At 47.7% G+C, this 21,594-nt stretch overlaps 1 protein-coding gene across 3 annotated transcripts in view; it reads left to right on the top strand.

The window, feature by feature from the left end:
- Positions 1–5,574, top strand: part of ARNT2 (aryl hydrocarbon receptor nuclear translocator 2) — a 108,457-nt gene extending 102,883 nt beyond the window's left edge. For all 3 annotated transcript variants that reach the window (XM_063345970.1, XM_063345968.1, XM_063345969.1), the window contains one exon: positions 910–5,574. In XM_063345970.1, coding sequence (XP_063202040.1) covers positions 910–1,008 — 99 coding nt within the window. In that variant the 3' untranslated portion in view covers positions 1,009–5,574. The remainder of the gene's footprint in view (positions 1–909) is intronic.
- Positions 5,575–21,594: the final 16,020 nt, after the last annotated feature.

The following is a 21,594-nucleotide window of genomic DNA, read 5'->3' as shown; positions in this document are numbered from 1 at the left end:
GCACAGCAGCTCTCAGTAGTTATTCCATTACCGAGCAGATCTTGTGAGCAGATCTTTAGGTGGTGTTTTGTTGTGAGGATAACGAGCCGTCCCTGGCAAAACCTGGCTTCGCAGTGAGAGTTTATTATTGCAAGGCCTGACAGGAAAAGCCAGCGTAAACTCTGGTTTTCTCAGCAAGGGGTATCTTTTCCCTGTGGCTTCGGTCTCCGGCTGAGAGGAAAGGTTGAGTATTTTTCGAAGCCTCCTGCAGGGACCTCACTCAGCTTGAGACACGTGGGAGCAATTACCATGAAATCCCATTTCTCCTGAGAAGTTCCTGCTACTCCCTCTGCCATTGTACGTGCGTGAAAGCTCCTTGGGCCTCTGGTTAGCGGGGCTGGATGTCCAGTCTTTAGTGTTCCTCAGAGGATGAAGAGCAATAATATGTCCACTTAGTGCTGGTGAGGAGGTGAGACCGTCCCCAAACCCATGCTCCTGCAGCAGGAGCTCCTTTCTGTAGGGTGCAGGAGCGCGGGGGGTGTCGAATACTTCCCATGCAGTGAAACCAAAGAGTTTGCTTCTCTCCATACGTAGCTACCCGTTCCAAGAGGTGCTCTTTCAGCCTAGGAGGAGTACGGGGCAGCTCAAATGTGCCTTGTTGAGAAGAGTAATGCAAAACTTCCGCCCTGCTGAAGTCCCACCTCCCGTTCAGAAAGGCTCCAGCAGTTTCTGGTTATATATATAAGCAGCACATAAACCTTAGCCCAGCCCCCTGCACGGGTCTGGTTTTCACCTTATTTCTCTAGCCTTTGGCCTTCTCTGGTTTTACGCTGAAAAGATGAACAGGAAACAGTTTGTGTCTGGATAACGTGTTAGCAAGTGACACTTCACTTTGATTTTATTTTTTTTTTTTTTTCCCTTATCGTGCAGGACATGCTGCCGATGCCGGGGGATCCGACGCAGGGTACTGGCAATTACAACATTGAAGATTTTGCTGACCTGGGCATGTTTCCACCATTTTCCGAGTAGCTTGCGAAGCAGAAATGGAAGTTCTCGGAGGCCGTTTCAGTGTAATTTTGGCTCTGCTTTTTCTGTGTTGCGTTTCTGTAGAAGCTACTAAAACCAGAAGCCACGTTTCTCATGTTTCAGATAGTGGTGTAGGGCTTGCTCTCTCCTCCTTGGGGTGCGTCAGTGCCGACAGAGGAGCTCCAGCACTTGCTAGTGTTCGTTGACAGCTCCGTTTAATTTTATTTTATTGTCATCTACCTCAGAGATGAAAAACTTTGCTTGATTTAAAAAAAAAAAATAATCTCTGAGTCTTAAATATTTGAATGTGAATGATACCTACTATTTCCTTTGAATGGTAATTTTTAAATAGATAACGAAGTAACAAAGACTAACAGAGAAAAGGTAAGGTAATGTCTTGTCACAGTGCCTACCGCTCGATTCCGATGCCTTGCTTTAAGCTTGAGTTTCTGGAAGCAGACACAATATTCTGTTTTCTTTGGTTCTTGTAGTTTTTAGGTCACTTTAAATGTGAGATTAAGCAACATAATGTAGGCCTCTCTCACCAGAAGGTTCAGTTCCGCCTTTTCTAACTTAAACTTGAATGTGTGTACATTTTGGTACTTTATGTATATCTTGTGCTGTACGAAGTGATTTCCTGTACTGGTTTCTTTTGCCTTTACAAAGGGTCCATTCTGAGTGTACTGAAAAGGTTGACGATACATGTGGAGGATTTAGATATCGTGGGAGTCTCCATCACTTCACATAGGTGTTCTTACTTTTAATTCAGGTGGTTCTCTATTCAGAACAAACATTTACTTACATAAGCTATTAGTCTGTTTTTGCACTGAATTGAGGCCTATAACTCTATACATTTCTCACTGGCTGCTTTAATTTCTATTGTTCTTGCTTTCCCAAAAATATTGCCTCGTAAAAAATGACTGTAAACACATCAAGACTGCATTTTCTATATTAGCGGCATTTCCTTTCTGTGAAGTACTTTTTTATACTGTGAAACCTCACATTTTAACAGTGCAAGGTGGTGGCCTATTCCTAGGAAATCATTCAAGCTCATTTGCTGCAAGCAGTGAGATGGTTTTGTAGTGTATAATTTTTTTAGAGTGAGTTGGTAATAGATATCAATTGGACTATTGTCCACTGCGTACACAGTGATAACTTGAATTTTTGCTTGGATTCCCAAGCAGTCGCTTCTGTTAGACCCTGTTAACCCTATTCTGTTAAATATGGCATTTTTAGCTTACCAAATATGTTGAGGACTCTTGACTATTCCGAATGCTATATGCTTTTCCGCAGAGGTAAGTTAATCGCCTTCCTCTTGGCCAAGTCACCTACCACGTGTCTTCATCAGAAATGTGGTAGGAAGGTTTTTTTTATTCAGTATTTCATATGCATGACGAGTTGCAGAGGTTGGGTTGTAAGGTCAGCATTTTTCTCCAGATTGTTTCTTCTGGGATGGGAGGAGAAGGAATCACTCCCAAAGGACAAGGAGCCCACAGTTCCCGCATGCAGGTTGTTCATCACCATTGAGGTTGGCCAGTGGTAGCCAGCCTTTGGGGAGGAGGAAGGGGGCAGATTCCCTCCGCCTTCGCGTATTCAGGGGCCATCACCGACCTTGAAACAGCAACCCCAGGGCACAGCCCCCCTCCAGGACAATATCCGCAGCACTTCTTAGGCCTCGCAGCACTGAGGTCTGCCTTCTCGTAGCTCCTCTTGGATTCTGGGGCACCTCCGATGGGATGCACCATGCACATCGCTGCAGTCCATGCTGTCAGGATAACATCTCAAAAAGCAGACAGGTCCCCGTCCTGCAGCCTGTTCTGGCCACCCAGGTCTCACGCCCATGAGCAGCGCAGGCGGCTGGGCTGCAGCGAACGCGACCCGGGGACGCAGCTTTCACTGTCAGCCATAGGGTGGTGTTCCCATCTGACTGTGCTGCTCCGAGAACAGCACGTAGCTGTCAATATCCAGGAAGAGTCCTTCCTACTGTTTCTCTCGATAAATCTGGGACCAATCTCTTACCCTACCTGCAAGTGGGGCTAGGAATTGCGGTTTTTTTCTGAATTTTTTTTGTCTCGCTAGATGCCGTCCTGGAGAGGCCTCAGACCTCCTGGTCTGTACTTGCCTCACCAAAAATCACACTGAGGACAAACAAAAAACCCTCATATCTCTTCTCTCCCAGAGATCAGGGAAAATACCTTCTTAGGTGAGCAAGCCTGATGCACCGTTCTTTTAAATACATGGATGTTCATTCTCTTGGAGCCTTCTCCCGTTCCGCTCTCGCTGCTCGGATGAATGACCGCTCATTGGATTAGTTAAGCAAAGCTCTGCTGTCCCAGAAGGAAATTCATTGATGCCTGTAAAAGGCGCCTGGATGCTGTGGCGGCTGGAGCGAGGGCGTGCGCTTGAAAGGGGGTAATCGCGAGGGAGGGAGCAGTACAGGAGCAGTTTGTATCTCTGCAGAGAAGACGCTTGACATGACAAATGTCAGTTCTTCTAAAATTTAAAAAAATAATGTTTCTCTGTAAAGTGAAAAAGGAATTGAAAAAATGCCGTTCTTCTGTTGTATTTTGCCCAACAAACTGCTCTAAGTGTATTTATAATTACTTTGTTCCTGAATTCAATCTAAAAATAAGCTTTTTAAAGTAATTTTCTTTCTCCTAACATCAGCGATGATAAGTCCCTCAGTGTGCCATGGTTTTTATGCTACTGCAGAAGGCTTCTTGTGTGCAGAATTCGATTGTGCAGTGAGAAGTGCACTGTTAGCAGAATTTCAAGCACATCTCTCTTTTTGTTGTGGTTGTTTTTTAAATACAGTATTATATTTTTGAAGCCAATATGCCTAAGGCATCGGAGCGTGGGCTGCCTCTCACCTTGTAGACCACTCCTGCCTTTCCGGTCGGGAAGGGGGATGGCTACTCTGTTAAGGGGCAGTCCGGATAGTGCCAGGTTCGGGTTTTTTCCCCTGTGAGCCATTATGGTCCCTTGTTTCTGTTCCGCCATCCCGAGGCAGTGCTTTCTTCTTGCTGTTTCCACCCTTCCTTACCTCCCCTCCCGTTCCCGGCTGTCCCGGCGCTTTCCCCCGGCCGTGTGGGAGGTGTCGGGTTTGCCCTTTCCGAGCCAGCGAGGAGGGAGAACTTCATAAGCTTAAAGTTTGGCAACTTTGTGCTTCTGACCGAGCAAACGAGCCGGTTCCGCGTTTGCCGCCGCCGCTGGGCATCCTGCGCTGCCCTCACCACCCGCTGCCGCCGTGCCAGGGGCATCTTCCTCCCAAACGGCCTCGTCCTGGCTCTTGTGGCCAAAAAAGCTGCGTCACGTTGGCCGTGCTGTACCCTTTTTGTCACGTGTTTCGTTACTAAAGCAACTTAACTTATTCTAGAGACGAAGTTATAAAGCACGTTTGGAATGCTAACGTTTTTATTACGTGCCGTTGGTGTGGCTTTGCTGGCGCTTTGGCTGCCGGTTTCCAGAATTTCACAGGTGGTGGATTCCTCGTTTCTTTTGTGGTTTTTTGAGCTGGAAATAAAGCTGTGATTTCTGAACAAACTGTGTTGCAAACACAGGGTTTCTTGAAACTGGACCTTTTGGGTTTTAAACCGATGGAGCAAGAAACTGCAAATAGTAATGGTCTGGGCGAGTTGTTTCAATGAGCAGACAGGTAGACTGAGAAGATTTTGGGTACTGAAGTATTTCCATTCATTTATTCAGACAAGCAATCCTGTTTAGCGAGAGGGACTCCATCACATTACTTGTTACAAGTGCTACTGGCAGTACCTACAGTGATGCTTTAACCAGATATAGTTCCATTTGTAGCTTTGTTGCCTTTTTTTTTTTTTCTTTTGAAGTACAGTATGAAACTGTAAATACTTCTTGCAGTGCTGCCTTTTTAACTCTTAATTACTTTTGGCACAGTGTTAAATAGTGTTGGAATTACCCAATTGCTATGACATATATTTTTATACATAGGTGTACTCTTTTCTCGAGAATACTACAGCCATTTTGTCATTAATGCCTTATCGGTGTCATACTGCTGTTGCTCTTTGTTTGCAAGGTATCGAGTGGACTAATTTCTAGTTCAGATATTTTCACTTTTCCTGGCAGTGCTCAAGTTTGGCTTCAGGTGATTTTTTGCCAGAGTCCCATTTTTCACAGTTGTTAGCTGTGAGAAGAGGAGAATGTGGGCTTTGTTTTGTTTCTGTTAGTGGAGCGAGGAAAAGGTGATGGCATCTAATTGTCTTTAAAAGGTCAGTCTTTTCCTGCTCCAAACCAGAGTGCATTTCACCGAACTGATGACTGTGGGCACTGTGTAGATTAATGGTCTTTAAAAAAAAAAAAAAAAAAAAAAAAAAAAGAAAAGAAAAAACAACTCCAAAAATGGGCTTCTGTCATTGTTAGGCACTTGGTTACTTATCTGTTTAAACTCTTCATATTGATGTGAAATTGTGCTGTGGATAAAGTGTATTTTGTACTTCTGAATGTTCTATATTTATGACTAACAAGTACAGAATCAGTTGTGTGTATGTATAACTAATAACTGCCTTTTTAAATTTCATTAAAATAAAAATGTCATGAGCTGTTGTTAATTCCTGGCTTTTTGTAAATAAAGACGATACGCTGTTGGGAATTGTCAAGTAGGAAATAACCCTGGATTACAAGATTCGTGCCAAAAATTGGAAGGTTAGGCATTGATCTTTGTCTTTGACATCTCCTCCTGTGCTGTGTAGTCGTGGGCGGGAAGTTCTTCTTTTATCTGTCTTGTATAAAAGCTGTCCGAGGGAGCGGGAGAGGAATGATGGCTTGGGATTTCAACTTGGAAAAGAACTTCCAGAAAAACATTAACCAGCAGCCCTGTTCTGCTGCTGGCGCTGAGGTGTGTGAATTGGTATCTGTTTTGTAGAGGGTTTCATTAGAGCACAAGTGATTTAGAATTAATTCATACTCTGTGGCAATTTTTATTCACTCCCTGGGGTGGTAACACAGTGGTTTCTTTGTCCACCTTTTCATCTCATTGTTCAAAGTTAAAAAACATTTGTATCCTTCCCCCAAGCATTCTGGGGACCTTTTCAGACTTTCTCACGTAAAGTGCATTTGCCCTTCGCGGTGGTTCTTCATTGTTTTAACACTGTATTTCTTTTTCGGCTTGATAGGAATTTACCTTGCTAATAGATGCAAGAAGCCGATGACTGGACCGCGGCAGGAGCCGCAGAGGCTGTGCTCTCGGGCCTGCTTTCCTGGTACGGGGGAGGTGGTTTTCACAGCTTGTACTCCATTTCTGCCTGTGGAGAGCAGACGGGCTCCGCTGGGACCCGACGGGGAATCCACTGTTCAAAGGAGGGCGCTGGGATGTGCTTAATCAGACACAGCCACCAGCCCGTCAGGCTCTGCTCACTCAGTGCTCATCCCAAAGAGGGAGCTTGGTCGGTAAAAATGTCCCATTCATGCCGTTTTGCTGTGAAAATCAGGTTTTCACCAAAGTGATGTTCTTACGGCACTTCCCTACGTGCTTGTGAAAATCTGTGATGAATGGATATCACAGAATGGTTCGGGTTGGAAGGGACCTTAAAGATCATCCAGTTCCAACCCCCCTGCCCTGGGCAGGGACACCTCCCACTAGACCAGGCTGCTCCAAGCCCCATCCAGCCTGGCCTTGAACACCTCCAGGGATGGGGCATGGACAACCTCCCTGGGCAGCCCGTTCCAGCGCCTCACCACCCCGTTTGGAAATGCAGCCTGTCTTCACCATGGCAGCTGTTTGGTGCATTTTAATAGGCTCTTAGCTGCTTTTGAAGAACATCATCCAAGCAGAAAGGCACGCACGGAATGGGTGGTGCACCGACACTGAGCAGAGAATGGTGTGGTTGGGCTGTTTTAGGATCCCTCCTGGTACTCCTTATAGATGGATTGTCGTTAATCTGCGCTCTCGTGGGTTAAATCAAGTGTACTCCTGGGCACCAGGGTGACAACTGGATGTGGAAGTGCTGGGAGCTGTTAATTGTGGTGTGGAATCTGGGTTTGGAGATACTGCATGTGAAATGGAGCCAAACGTTTGGTGACAAGTAGTCGCTGCAGCTCGGCGTGGCAGGACACCATGGTAGAAATCCACACACAGAGGCTGGCGCACCGGGAAGAAATGCAGTCAACGTTCACTGTATCCCTACACTTACCATCTTTGGCTCCATAAACTGGCACTAATGACTAACAGCAACAGCTCAAGTCTTCGTTATGATGATAGAAACATATTTTTCTTAATTTTTCCATGGGAGGTAAGTCTTAGCCACATTTCCATCAATATACCATCATAGTTCAGGAAGTATTACTCATTTAATTTTCCCAGTTTCTCTCCAAGTTGGATGTAACAGGGACAGATACAGGATGAATTCTTCCATCCTTTTTCACCAAGTTTCAGCATATTCCTGATTGGAAATACTTGGCAGCATCTTTCTTCAAACTTCTTGGTCTGTCCCACATAAAATGAAATGGAATCGCTTGAACTGTTTTAATGGATGTGGGATCGGATCCAGAGGTTGCTAGGGCATCTTTTCATTAGCCCTGGAAAAAATTATCTTCTAATTATAGACTGGCACTAAATACTAACATACAAAATGTGCCATTTGGGACCCAATTGAAAAAAACGTCAACCCAGGGCTCACGCGTGGAAGATGCAGCAGTGCTTAAGTGCAATTACCGTGGCTCTTGCAGGCAAAAAAAAAAATAAAATGTAACAGCTGTGCACACATTGCTGGGATTGCAAATACGCAGGCACAACTCTGAGGGACAGCAGAAAAGCCCCAGCCACAGCTCGGAAACCTGCCCGGCGCACGCATCCTGCTAGGGAGGCTGAACCACCCAACGCTTTCCCGCGCCGCGGCCTCTTGTAAAATAGCAAGTTCCTCTTCTTAGCTAAGAAGGTCAGGTTTTAAATGCTCGATGTGTTTTTTTTTTAAAAACAAGAGGACTTGAAGCATAGAAGCAGTGCAAGGTTGAGCTACTTCGGTGCAGCCTGTCGTCCCAAATGCGTTTTGGGTGGCTCACAGAGCCCCCGGGCTGCCCGTCCCTGGTTGCGGTGGCCAATGACCCTTCCCTTGCAGCCCATGGCAGTTCTGTGTGTGGCCCTGAAGCAGCTTCCCTCTGCAAAATACAACCCCAGTATAGTTATTTTCCACTTAACGCTGGAACTACCGGCCAGACAGACCCCTTGTCACTGAGGAGCAAAGATTCTGAAGGCCTAAGTTGCTGCTTGCTTTGTAGTTTTGAGACCTCCACGTTGCTAAATAAACACACAGGAGAAAATGCTGCCCTGGCACATGGACACACAACCCATGCTGTCTTCTCTTAGCGCACATAGCGGGAGGTGAAGACTGGTCCGTAATACTTTCCACTTAACGAAGGAATGTGGACTGTGGGATTTATCTCAAAAGCAGCTCTCCCTTGGTTTCCCTCGTCTCAGGCAATTTCAACGTGTGAAGGCCCAGGACGAGGGATACCAAAACATGACTCACGGCGATGTAAATGCCGTGGGATTCCTTCCTAAATCACACTCACTCGATCAAATGTCACGACTGTGTTTCTGGCTCACGTAATTCTGAGCAAAAGACATCAGGAGGCAACACTGTACAATGACGGTGACTGAAGACTTAAATTGATTTTATTTTTTTTTTTTTAAAGGAACTCTTGATGGGTGTGTCACATCGTTACCTGCTGCCACCTTCTCCAGCCACCAAGAGAGTGCAGAGTACTCTCTCTGAAAATTCAGGCTTGCCTGAGGTAATCTGGGCCGGTCTGTGGATATGAGGGGAAGATGCAGGGGAAGATGCAGTCTAAGAAGTTGTTCTTTACAATGAGGGTGGTGAGACACTGGCCCAGGTTGCCCAGAGACGTGGTGGAGGCCCCATCCCTGGAGACATTCAAGGCCAGGCTGGATGAGGCTCTGAACAATCTGATCTAGCTGAAGATGTCCCTGCTTACTGCAGGGGGGTTGGACTGGATGACCTTTAAAGGTCCCTTCCAACCCAAAACATTCTATGGTTCTAAGCAGTCTGCTTGCCCAGGCACGGGCTGCTGGGGGAAGCAGGAGTATGCATGGAGCATCCCTTCTTCATAAAAAAAAAAAAAGTAGTTAGAAAAAACAGCTCCTGTCCCCCCTTGCAGTGTCCCTTTGCCACCAGCTTACAGAGGTGGAGTCACAGTCCCTCCTGCACCTCCCTCTGCCCCCCAGTGCTCACCAGTATGCGACTGCTCAACCCCCCAGAGCAGGGCTCTTCAAAACGGAACAAATTATGCTATAGTAAAAGAACAGTCGGGGTTTGGACATTGATTTTACACAGCATCAAGTAATCACGGCCTCTTCCTTTAATACCAAGCACATGTGTCATCGTGGTTGTCTTGTGCAGTCAGGAGAAGTTCTTGCCTGATGATTTATTCCGTGACGTAGGAAGGGGCCTTTGTCATTGTACCCACGGAGCTCAAACACCCAATGTTTGCATCTGTCCTGGTATGCCGTGGAGAAATATCAAACCCTTTCACTGAAAAATGTCATGACTTTATTCTATGCAACCCTGAAACTAGACAGTTAACAGCTTTATGAAGCATTTGCAGAACTGATACCTTGTTAACATGAAGTGCTTGCTTTTTCCATTGTCTTTTTAAAAAATGCATTTGGTGGGGTTGAGAAAAAAAAAAGATGGGCACATATCTTTTTTTTGTGACATTCCTACAAAAATTTTTAATTATTGAGAGGCTATAAAGTGTTGTGCACTTCCTTTAAGCCATATTGATGTCCACACTGCACAGATATGCTTAACCTAAAGGAGTTCTGAACTGGAGTTTATTTAGATTCTTAACGTATTTTATGTGACCTCCATGACTTAAAGTCAGAGACCTCAGTGGGGAGTCAATGGAAGTTGTCGCTTTAATCATTTTAGTTCTAAAGATTCATCAAAGTTGCGCAAATTGACCTAAATTTTCAGGTCCTGCTGAGGGAGCGGGGTTCTGCACTAACCTGCCAAGGCTGACCTGGATGTATCGTCTGGCAATGAAATACTGGAGCAAACCCACTGACGCAAGTGTCAATTATATAAATAAGGCTACTAAGAGACAAAAGCCCTAATTCAGTAAACGGTAATATTTGGTATTTTATGGCTCGCTGTAGACATGCGTGACACTTCGTCGCAGACTGTACACCCACCCCGAGCTCAGGCAACAGATTTCCTTTGACAGGTTCATAAAATCCCCAATTTTTCCCTTCTACCGCTGCGTTAGGAAAGGGTGGGTGAGTGGATTTTTGTGCCGATGTTATTATGGTGTCAAGGCAATTTTACAAGACTGTTTCAAAACCAACCAAGACTTCAGCATTGAAAAGAGAGCTTTATTTCTGAGGTGGGAATATCAGAAAATAGATTCCTGTTTTTCCTCTTGTTTTCATGTTCGTTCTCCCATCAGGAGTGTGTTTCACAGCCATTTAAAACACTGGAGCTGAGCTTCCAGCAACAAGTCCATTAATAACTCTGACTTCCAGGAGGTTCTAAAATTGGGTTAAAGTTACCCTGAAGGCTCAAATTTCTTTGCTGTTAAAGTCTGCCATCCAGAAGAGAACAATCTCTCTCTGAAAAAGGAGAAGGAAAAAAAAAAAAAGGCTGTTTCTTTCAGTTGTTTCTCATGAAGAGAACATGCACTAAATGCTCTGCTGCCTCGGCAGTAGTGGAGAAGGTGGTCTGATTCCTGAACCGCAGGTCGCAGCTGTGGCTCAGGAGGTTCAGTTTGGACATTTGGAAAGACTTCTTCACTCAGAGAGCTTGTGCAGAGTGGGAACAGGCTGCCGAGGGGTCCTGCTGTCTCCATCCTTGGCTGAACAGAGCCTTGGTTGATCGGGTGTCAAGCTGAGGAGAGCCATGCTTCCTAAGGAGGTGGAAGAGGTGGGTCCATGGGTCCTGTACCTCTGGTGGTGCTGGGATTCGGTGGGGCCAGCTCAGTCCCTCAGCACAACCACAGAGTTGGAGAAGGCACCAAGACCCTTATGTGGCCACTGACCCTGAGTCAGTTAACAAGTCCAGAGACTTGTAACCAGTCTTCAGCAAGTTAGAGCAGCCGCAGGACAGAAGATACGCAGCCACAAGACCTCCTCGGGCTGCGGCCACCCCCAGCCCCGTCTCCTTCAAGCCTTGACAAATCCTTTCCCCGTGCCCAGAAGCCCTGAGAAAGTGCTTCCCACCACGCTGCCCGTCGGATGCCGTGCTGCCTAGCTGTTCCCACACCCATCTCCTCTGCAGAAATTTGTTTTACAACAAGCAGACCAGCTCTCTAAAATGACTCAAGTTGTTGACAAAAATCCCCTCAAGCTGCTGACAAAGCCCCAGAGAGGCAGCCCATCAGCAAGGCCAGGCCCTCAGTTTTGCAAGCAACTTTTCCTTTTTTTATTACAGGCCCTGAGAAACCGGGAGAGGGAAGAAAGGAACCAGAGTGAAGCAACAAAATAGTTATTGCCTGGTTTGGAACTTTTTTTTTGCTGGATTATCTCCAATATTCCATCAAATAAAACCCTTATTAACAGCAGAAGGAAACACAAACACGGCAGTTACCAGACGGAACAACAGTGGGAGAAGTAAACAACGAGGATATTTAATGGGTAAGATCACAATTTATCTACCAGCTAAAATACTTCCCTGTAGGATTATTTCCATCATCATCACCCAGAAGCGCCACGGATTGATTGGTGTGTGTGCAGTTTCTACGTCAAATGCGAAGTCTACTCGGTAATCCCAATGCTATGGCAAAAGTATCCTGAATTGAAGGAATCTAAGGCAGCAGGCTGTAATTTCACATGGTGCCACAGTACAGGCCCTGGTTCAATATCAGTTTAGGTTTTATTTGATTTTTAACTGTCTGAGCTAGAATTAGTGCCAGTCATTTCATGGTACTTCCAGCCCCACTGCCATGCAAGCTCCTGTTCAGGTGTAATATTTGTTACGTACGTCAGCTTTTTGGAAATTGATGCTTTTTTAATCGTTAATATTCCTGGGCTAAAAGCTAGCACTGCTGCTCGTTCGCTTTCTCGCTTGGCTGAGGCTCTGCAAAGCTGTGGTGGTTTTACCAAGATGGCTCCTGTTCCTTTGCTGCGAGGAAAAGTGACAAAGTGTTGCAGCATGCTTATGGGTGATGGCGATTTGGAGCAGAAAAGACTTGCACAAGAGCACGTCAGATGCATCGTTTCTGATTCAGAGACTGGCTAACCCAAACCCACCAGAGGTGAAGGCAGAGAAGAAAGTTAGAGCCAACGCACCCCTCCGCAGTCGTTACTGGGGTGTTTTCGTCCCTCTCTACCCCACCAGGACCTAGTTCTCTCCCGCCCCAGGGTCAACACATGGATCCTCAACATCAAGCTGTGACGAGGAGATGCCTTTTTGGGATGCTGAAGCACAGAGGGGTTAACTGACTTGGTCTGCACACCAAAGCGAATCGCTGGTGACCCAGAATCACAATGTGGGAGTTCCTGCCTCCTAGGCCCGTGCTCATTCCACTGGACCACACTGCCTCCTGAGAAAATATGTTTTAATGGTATCTGGCCAGCTGTGTAAACATGTCAAGAGACAGCCGTGTAAAACTGAACTGCTCCCATTATGCGAGTTACAGTCTATTTTATTTGTAAGCACAAATCCTAAACCCCTCCTCCAAAATGATATTTTTGCAAACAAAAAATAGGGAAATGAGAAAAAAAAAACAAAAAATAATTCCAGAAAATGTTGATGTTTGGGGCTACGGGTGACATGACCAAGTTCATTTCCCCTTGGACAATGAGCCTATTCACCTCTACCGGCCTCCACTTTCCAACCTGGCTCCCTGTCAGAGCTGGTTCCGGGGACGGATGGGCCGATGCCGCTATGGAGGATGGGGGAGGCACCTCTCTCTTCTCCTTACGAGGGTTCCTCAGCCTTCGAACAACAGCCTCTCCCCTGCTTGAAAATATGTTGCTGTAAGAATCCAAGCTATCAGTTAATGAGTCCTGAAACTCCTGGACGATAATGAGATCTGAGTACCCTCAATGTTCAGTATTATGTTTTCTCATTTGGGCTGTGTTATCGGAAGACAAAACTGCCTGGTGTAGGACACAGCCAACCGCCCAACAAGAGATCTTTATGCCTTTTTTTTAAATACGCCTTTTTCCACCTGAGCATTGCAGGGTACAGCAGAAAAAGCGACAGGTTGTATTTAACACTAATGTGACCGATCCGCCCAAAGGCAGTTGTAGCAACATCTGATACAATGATTTTTTTCCTGTTTTCTGTTATAAAACCAGAGAATGGGTCTTCACTTACTGACGCTCCAAAAGGATGAAAAATGGCGTTTGGCAGTAAGTGCTCGGCCTTTGCTTAAGCTAATTCCTCTCCAACCAAATGTTTCAGTCTTCTGTGGGGCTCATTATGTCTTAAAGGAAAAATGACTGTTGTACTTGCTTCCTAGCCCACGGCCAAGGGCCCTTCTCCTGGCGGTGCAGGTGGCACAGGCACTCCAGGACTCAAATCGCTTCCCTTTGCTCCAGCGTGTGGGCACAGCTGCAGCAAAAAATAGGGAAATTTCTCACTTCCAAACACTTTGGTTCAGGTTCTGGTGTTGATGCAGTTGCTAAGTGACAGCATTTCCCTCATCCCACTGCTCCGTACTCCGCTCCAAAGCAGTGGAAAGCTTTATCCACAGGAGCAGGCTGTGACAGCGTGGTTCAGCTCTCAGCTTTGCTCTTGGGCATGGATCGCATTGTTTCTGCAGCGTTTATCAGCAGTATTTTTTCTTGTTCTCTCCAGCAGTTACAGGCAGAGCCAGGTTCCCCGGGGAGCTCCACGGGTGCGGGGCTGGAGACCCAGCGCGTGGCTCCTGTGCTCTGGCTGCACGGGGACGGCATGGAAGAGAAACGTTCCCTGTCTGCGTCACTTGCGGCAAGCTTGCCCCACAGGGTCTTCAAAGTCCACAGAGGCCGTCTCGGGCTGGAGCGTGAGTGGCAGCAGTAAGTAATGAGCCAAGCACTGCAAAAAGGCCCAGCTCGGCTCAATATGTTACCGATAACGTATTATTTTCAGTCTTTCTTTAGTGGGATTGTGCTGGAGCCTGCGATCCCTGCTCATGCTGTCATGCTAAGCAGTGGGTAATACAAATAAAAAGGCAGTCTCTGTCCCAGTGAAGTGAATGAGGGATGGTTCAGAAATTCCAGGTGTGTTAATGAAGCAGGAATGCCCAGTACGGGCAGGAAGGAAGTTTGAGTGTTGGATGCTAAAGAAAACGCCTGCGTTGGCAAGGCTGGAGCAGATATTTCTCACAGAGCAAATCACCGGTAGGGAGATTTCATGGCTCATTTCTTATCTGGATTTCCTGCTGGGACCACGACTTCCATGATTTTCCCCTTCTTCCTTGCCCTCCCCTGTCCCATCCCCAGCCCTTTCGGGTCTGGATTTGGCTCCAGGAGGTAACCCCACCCCATGGGTGAGAAAATCCCTCTCTGGGCTCATCTGGTGCGATATGTGCCCCAGGCACAGTGATTCGGGGCTGACTCCGGCTGTGCCGGGCCCCAGCACTGGCAATGCAGCAGATTAACCTCTTCCCTGGCCCTTGGTAGGTCAGTAGATTTGTTCAGCTCACCCAGGTGGGCAGGTCTGGGCCTCTCCCGTAGAATCATAGAATTGTCTAGGTTGGAAGGGACCTTTTAGATCATCGAGTCCAACCATTAGCCTAACACTGACAAAACCACCACTAACCCATGTCCCTCAGCACCACGTCTATCTGGCTTTTAAATACCTCCAGGGATGGTGATTCCACCACTCCCCTGGGCAGCCTGTTCCAATGTTTGACAACCCTTTCGGTGAAGAAATTTTTCCTAATATCCATCCTAAACCTCCCCTGGCACAATTTGAGGCTCTTTCCTCTTGTGCTATCACTTGTTACTTGGGAGAAGAGACCGACCCCCACCTGGCTACCCCCTCCTTTCAGGGAGCTGTAGAGAGCGAGAAGGTCTCCGTTCAGCCTCCTTTTCTCCAGGCTGAACACCCCCAGCTCCCTCAGCTGCTCCTCGTAAGTCTTGTGCTCCAGACCCCTCACCAGCTTCGTTGCCCTTCTCTGGACACGCTCCAGAATCTCAATGTCTTTCTTGTAGTGAGGCGCCCAAAACCGAACTTTACGTGGGCGTGAAGCCCAGCACGGTGCAGCCGTGTGGTGGGAGGGCTGGGCAGTCTGTGCCGGGTTCGGGAGGAGATGCCATGTGCTTCACCAGCCCCATCCCAACCGGGTGCCCACCAGCAGCTGCGTGACGTTGGTGGTGGGTCTGTCAGACCGGGTGTTCTCACGTGAGGCTCCTCTGCTCTCCATTACACCAAGGCTGGGGGGAAAGTGCCCAGCTGCCTCCTAAGGTGTCCGAGGTGATGGGCCGGCTCTGAATTTTGCTGACGGGGACTGCAGTGGAGGGCTTTTGTTGAGGCCCCAGCTCAGGGCAGGATTTTAGCAGGTGTTTGGGTCTCCCTGCGGCCAGCTTCCGGCAGGCTGAAAGCCGCCTTTCAGCATTACCAGTGATGACATTGGGTGAGAAAACATTTATTTTTTTTTTTTTAAACGGTAATTTCTTCAAAGCAAAATGTGAAAAGCAAAAAGTCCTTCTCAAACTAGAATTTGCTTCCTAGAGTCGAGCACCGAAAACTAATGAAAGCCAGATGCCTCGGCCCGTCCCAGGAACAGGGAAGGGAAGAAAAACCGACCTCAGCAGCCTGAAAATCTGCAGTTACAGGAACCTGCTCCAGGACCCAGGGTCTCCCTAGCAAAAGAGGAGTCTGGGAAGGGCATGTGTTTGTGACACCGAAACGTGGTGCGCGCAGGCGGTGGCGGGGACCGGCACTGCTGGCACCAGGTGAGGAAGCCTCCAGGGGCTGGGCTGCTTCCAGGATCTGCCCGGCGGGGAGGGAGGATGTCGAAAGCTGCTTGGGGGTGCCCAGGGCTCTGGGGCACTAATGAAAACCCTGATGAACCTGAAAGCCCGCTGATGCAAAAACTGTGTAGGTGTTTAGGGTCCTTCCTGGATGGAGACAGCAATTTGGAGCTGAGCGGTGACGAGCTGTGCTACACAACCATCAGAGACAAGCCCAGCTTGGCCACCCCTTGCCCCCAGCTTTCCTGTTGTGGTGCTGGTGCGTAAGGCAGCGCCGGATTGCGCTCCTATGGCGTGTTCATCCTACCCTTCTGCGTCACCTTTTTGTGAGAAAAGAGGTGGGAGTTGTACGTTTGTTGATGACAATATATGAGCATGGCAGAAACGAGATTGACGCACTTTCTGAAGGACCAAGGTCACCATACCAGTGTGTGGATTTGCAGGAATACACGTCTGAAGTAGGTGCGTGTGCATGTATGAATGTATATGCATCTGTCTGTCTGTATATAGACACTTGAGCAAAACATATATGGGCTGGAAAATACCTGAAAGGGCTATGAATAATAGGTATGGTGGGCGAGAGAAGAGAGTCCCCTCCTTTCCCTGGGCTCCCGCAGCCGCCCCACCTCTGCCAAAGACAATGGCAGGAAGCCAAGGGGGAAGAAAGGGACCAGGGGGAGCTGAACCAGGCTGGGCTTCCTCTGTTTCACACTGAAAGTACGGAAATTCGAGGCTTAAGACTTTTTTTTTTTCATGAATGTTTCATTTGGAGCGAAAGGGCTCGTAGAGCGGTGCTCACTAGCCGTGCCCCTGGGCTCAGGCTGCGGGATTTCATCCAGTCCTGCTGACTTTTCTGGGTGGGGATGAAACACCGATTTCCTCTCAGGAAAGCTCATCTCTTCCTGGGAATGGGGAAATAGTGCTGACAGCGCGTATACCTTCTGGGAGGAACAAGAGAGGAACAAACCCAGCCAGTTCAAGGTTTTGCAAGCGGTGCAGACATCGGAGAATAATCTCTAGTAATGAGAGCCTGATAAGCATTTTGTTACAGCCACTTAATGCATGTGCTTGCCTGATCCCGAGCTCAGATATTCCTGCCCTGGTGTCCCGGTTCAGGCCGGAGAAGGATGACAGATCCAGGCAGCCACAAGTCTCCGTGTGCTCTGGATCTGGCCCGCGCTAACGCTGCCCGCAGGGGTGGATCAGCAGAGACGGCGCCCGGCCTGGGGACAGCCTCCCTGTGCTCCTCTGCCTGTCCTTCCCCAATCCTCACCGCACCGGCCTGGCCTCAGCTCTCGGGTTTTTGATTCACGATTGATCCACGCCAACGCCACGTGGGTCCTCCAGTTACAGCTGACTTCTAGACGGCGCGCAGTCCCGTCGACACGCGTACGTTATTAGCATCGCAAGTCCAGCGGCGCGGGCAGCTCTTCACCACACGCACTTTCGCCAAGATATTATAGCACAGTTTCCACTTCCTGGCAATCAACTTAGTCTTTCCCATTCAGCATCAAGAAGCAGCACTGTGTTCGCAGATAGACAGGTCTGCAGGGTTCGGGAGCTTCTTATTCCAATTTGGAAACCCCAGAAAACTACTGTGACAAAACATTTTTCTTGTCATTTAAACACAAAGAAAAAGACTCCAGGAATATTCCATGAATATAGTTTATCTCCCCTCTGTCTTCTTCCCCCTTATCCCTCCTAAATACAACACAAGCCTAGTATCATCCAAGCCAAGCATGTACAATGACTTTGAAATTAAATAAAAGTGGGATTGGTTATTGATGGTATCAATGGATACCTATGGATATCTGACAAAGCTTTTCTGTCTCTCTAGTTTTTTGCCATTTTTGTCATAAATGAAATACCAACTTAAGATATTGCTTTAGATGGAGGGATGAAATGCAACTGAACCTCTCCTGGAAAAAAAAACGCTGTCTTGTATAGCCCTGTACAGGTTTGAGGGGTGTAGAAGATATGAGTAAGAGGGGGAAGATATGGTAGAACCTAAATCAAAACTCTTTTCTTTGCCTTGTATCGTACCAGGAGAGTCACTGGAGCAGATGCCTGCATTTAATGTGAAATTTCTTTTAAGCTTGTGAGGAAGCTGCCAGGAGCACAGCTACCGCCAAATAACTCTTTGCGATGCCGTCATTACCAGCAACAGGTATTTATTGAAAAATCGAGTGAACTCTTTTCTAAATATGTAAATAAAAGACTTGCAGGCTGGTAAAGCATGAGAAGTGGTGTTGCTCAGGTGACTGGGCCCAGGATTGAGTTTCAGCCCTGGTGTCCGTGTAGCTTTATCTGTGGGAATTACTAAAGCCGGTGAGGTTAAGCACCAAAACCATAAATCAGATGAGGAGGGAAAGGACGGCTGAAGGTGGCTGGGTTTCCTCCAGCTTTACTGCTGTCCTTCCAGGTAGCAACTCGGTAGCATCCTCCATGGTCAGGGATGGGTACGTTGGACTAGCCTGGGCAGGTTGCACAGATACAATGATCCCTGGTGGCCCTGGCTAGATGGGAAGAGCCAAGTCCCTTAGCTGTGGGTCTGCTGGTGGGGCAGGCCCTATTTATTCGTGTAGGTGGGTTCAATTGCAAAGTCTTTGCGGCCAGGACTGTTTTCAATCTGGTGGCTCTGCCCAGAATAACAGGAGCAGGATGTCAGTGGGAGCCTCCAGAGCTGCTGCAGCACAAATACTGATCAGTCCCTAACAGATAATGTTTCCTGTCTCCAGCTTTTAAGAGAGCCTTGTGGGACAAGGGAATGGAAATGTTCCTCACTGTTTTACTGGTTGCGATCTCCAGTTCAGGCAGGTATAACAGGGAAGCGCCTGTTCACTGCTCCATCAGCTCTGGATGTTCTCCAGATGCCATTGGGGAGACCTGGTGGTTCCTTAGGAAGAAAATATGCCCATGAAAGCTCATTTGAGAGATGACTAGCTCTCCCACACCTTGGGAAGCCAGTGCTATCTGTGGCTCTGCCCTGAGGAAACTAGGTGCCGACTGGATAAGAGCCAGACCTGGGCGAAATGGCCGGGCAGAGCGCGACAAGGGAGCCAGGAGGAAGGAAATGAAGTCAGCCCTGTGATCCACACCAGATGCACGCTCACGCTTTGCTACGGGCTCATTACCCCCTCACCATGCGCTGCTCTGATCCGCAGCGGGGGGAGCCATGGTGTGGAAGCATGGTGATTTGTAGGGACCGGCATGATCCCTCCTGGGCTTGTGTGGTGGCTGAAGCCAAGGCTGAAAATGTTGGGTAGGTAGAAATCGCAGGAAATATTTGCATTATTTATCAGGACGTGCAAAAGTCATGGGGTTTAAAGGCTATATCCACCCGGTACAACCAGTAAGTAGTTGCATAAGACAACCTGCTGCTGGGACAACCAAATCATGGCCTCAAGGGCAAAGAGGGGAGAAGATCCGGTTCCCCACAGATCTGCTGGCAGCAGCCCTGGCTCTGTCCTGAACTCCTGCAGGACCGGGATGACCGTGGCTCTGATCCCCGGGGCCGTGGTCGAGCAAAGAGGAGGCGAGCTCAGAGATGCGGCTCTGCGGGAGCTTCTGACACCAGGAGATGAGGTGAAAGAGCTGGAGCTTGGCCTTTTCACGACTCTTAGTAGCACTGATTTGTTTGAAGAAGTAGCAGTTGGAAGGAGAGGGAGCGGAGCAGACACAGCTGTGGGGTAGGAGGCCAAAGGAGAAAGAGGCAAGATGAGGGAAGACCATTGCTAGGAGACTCGTTCAGCCAAGCCAGCTGCACATCTCGTGGCGTGGTTGTGTTTTTTTTTAATTGATTTTTATACTAACAGACAATTAAGCTGATCTACTTTTTTTTTTTTTATGTTTCTCTAGTACTGAGTCATTTCCTGGGGGGGTGGGAAGAAAATAGCATTTTTCTCAAAGTTTCAAAACAGTGTTTTCGGGTTTGGGTTGAGGATTCTTTCTTTGTTTCTTTCATTTCTTTCAATGAAACAGATATGTTTAAGAAAGCAGGAAAACAAAACCCAGAGGTTGACAACCCCTAAACTTCTGCCGGAGTTGCTCTTTGCTGGCAGAAATGGGTGTCCATGATGGGTAGCCCAAGGCAGGCCACGGGGTGAAGGATGGGACCTGCCAAAGCAGCCAAGCACCAGACTGCCTTGTCATCATATCCACCCGCGGAGCTTGATGCTTTTTCCAGCTCCTACACACGTCACTGGTGTCGGTGCCTGTCCGCCCCGCAGCACGCTGACCTTTCTTCTGGTTTACACATCAAACCGGACTGTTCTGGCAGTGGTTTCCAGTTCAGTAAGCCACATGCTTTTACACCATAGCGGACACAGGGCAAAGCTGCCTGTAGCCCCCAGAGCTTACGTGATAGTAAATGCTGTTGGGTTGGGGAAGCCAAGTGTGAAACAGTGGTGAGTCTGGATCTTTTTTTGCCAGAAAGCTCTAAGTGCAATGTGCTAGTTAGATCTTTGGCTAATAAAAGTGGACATCTGCAATCAAGCTAATTTGCTAGAGATTAGAGCCTAATTAAAACCAAAGAAGCAAAGGGGCTGCCAGCCTCTGAGCTAAGCGCAGGCACAGAGCAGCATGCACTAAGAAATGCACTGGCTTTTTGAAAATAAACAGCAGTTAACCGCCTTGAAGGAGAAGCCACACCACCCACATGCCATGAAGCCACCAAGGACCAGCTTCACTCCATCCTGTGGGTTGGGGACAGGAGAACCACCGGCTGTGGTGGATTGAACAGCAAAAACTTCCATCGACATCAATGGGTCCTGGGCTCACCTCGTGGCCTTTTTTGTTTGTTTTCCACGCACATCCTGCAGTACTTGGAATGTTTTATGCGTAGTTTCTCAACGGAGAAGGAAGAAACCACACACTTTCGGAGTTACTGCTTGTACGTCGCGTAGCTGGCGCGACCGGGACCATTGCTCGTGGTTGGGCATTGGCAAAACGAAGCTGGAAGTTAGAGTCAGTGCAGCTACCTCAGATCCAGAGAGGCTTATCTCACTGCAGTATTTAGCCGGTTGTCCTCCCTAAATAGGATGCCGTGAAGCCAGTAGTGGGAGGAAAGAAAACTTTTAGAGGTGTGCTCATTGCCTCAGTGAATATAGCAGGAAGCCGCGAAAGGTATGTTGGGACCATGCGCAAAGCAAACTTGTTCCTGCTTCTACCCCAAGTTTCTCATGTCTGTCTTTCGTGGCGATGCTTTCTAGGACCCTTAGCGCTGTGTGATGTGCACTAACACCTGGAATTAAGCGCTAGCCTGAAGCGCTAACCCTTAGAAGTCAACAGGCATATGGTCAACATCAGGCGCTTGTAAAATACAGCCTGTCTGTTGAAAGCAGCTTGATTTCTTTTTCACAACAGATTGTATTAACCCGTTCTCAACTAAACTGGGGAGGGGCAGTGATTTAACGTTTTAAAACAAAGAGAAGAGGATACTGGTGACTAATTTCCTCCAAACAACGTCATGTTGGTCATCTTCCTCATATGTTGTTTGTTTTGCTGATTAGTCTTTAGGTAGATATTCATATATCAAGTATTATTTTCCGCTGTGAATTGTGGTTTTCTGCACAGCAGCAAGTCCAGTTTCCAGGGTAATTGGGAAGCCAACTCCTTTCTAACTACGCAAGAGATGAACTGTGTTTCCTGCAGCTTTAATGTCTCTCATGTTAGTGGTTGAGTAATAGCCGGACACAACT

This window comes from Chroicocephalus ridibundus, chromosome 9 (assembly GCF_963924245.1).
Source record: "Chroicocephalus ridibundus chromosome 9, bChrRid1.1, whole genome shotgun sequence".
In the NCBI taxonomy this organism is placed as follows: domain Eukaryota; kingdom Metazoa; phylum Chordata; class Aves; order Charadriiformes; family Laridae; genus Chroicocephalus; species Chroicocephalus ridibundus.
The sequence above is the reverse complement of the archived record's forward strand: the minus strand, read 5'-3'. Positions and strand labels throughout refer to the sequence as shown.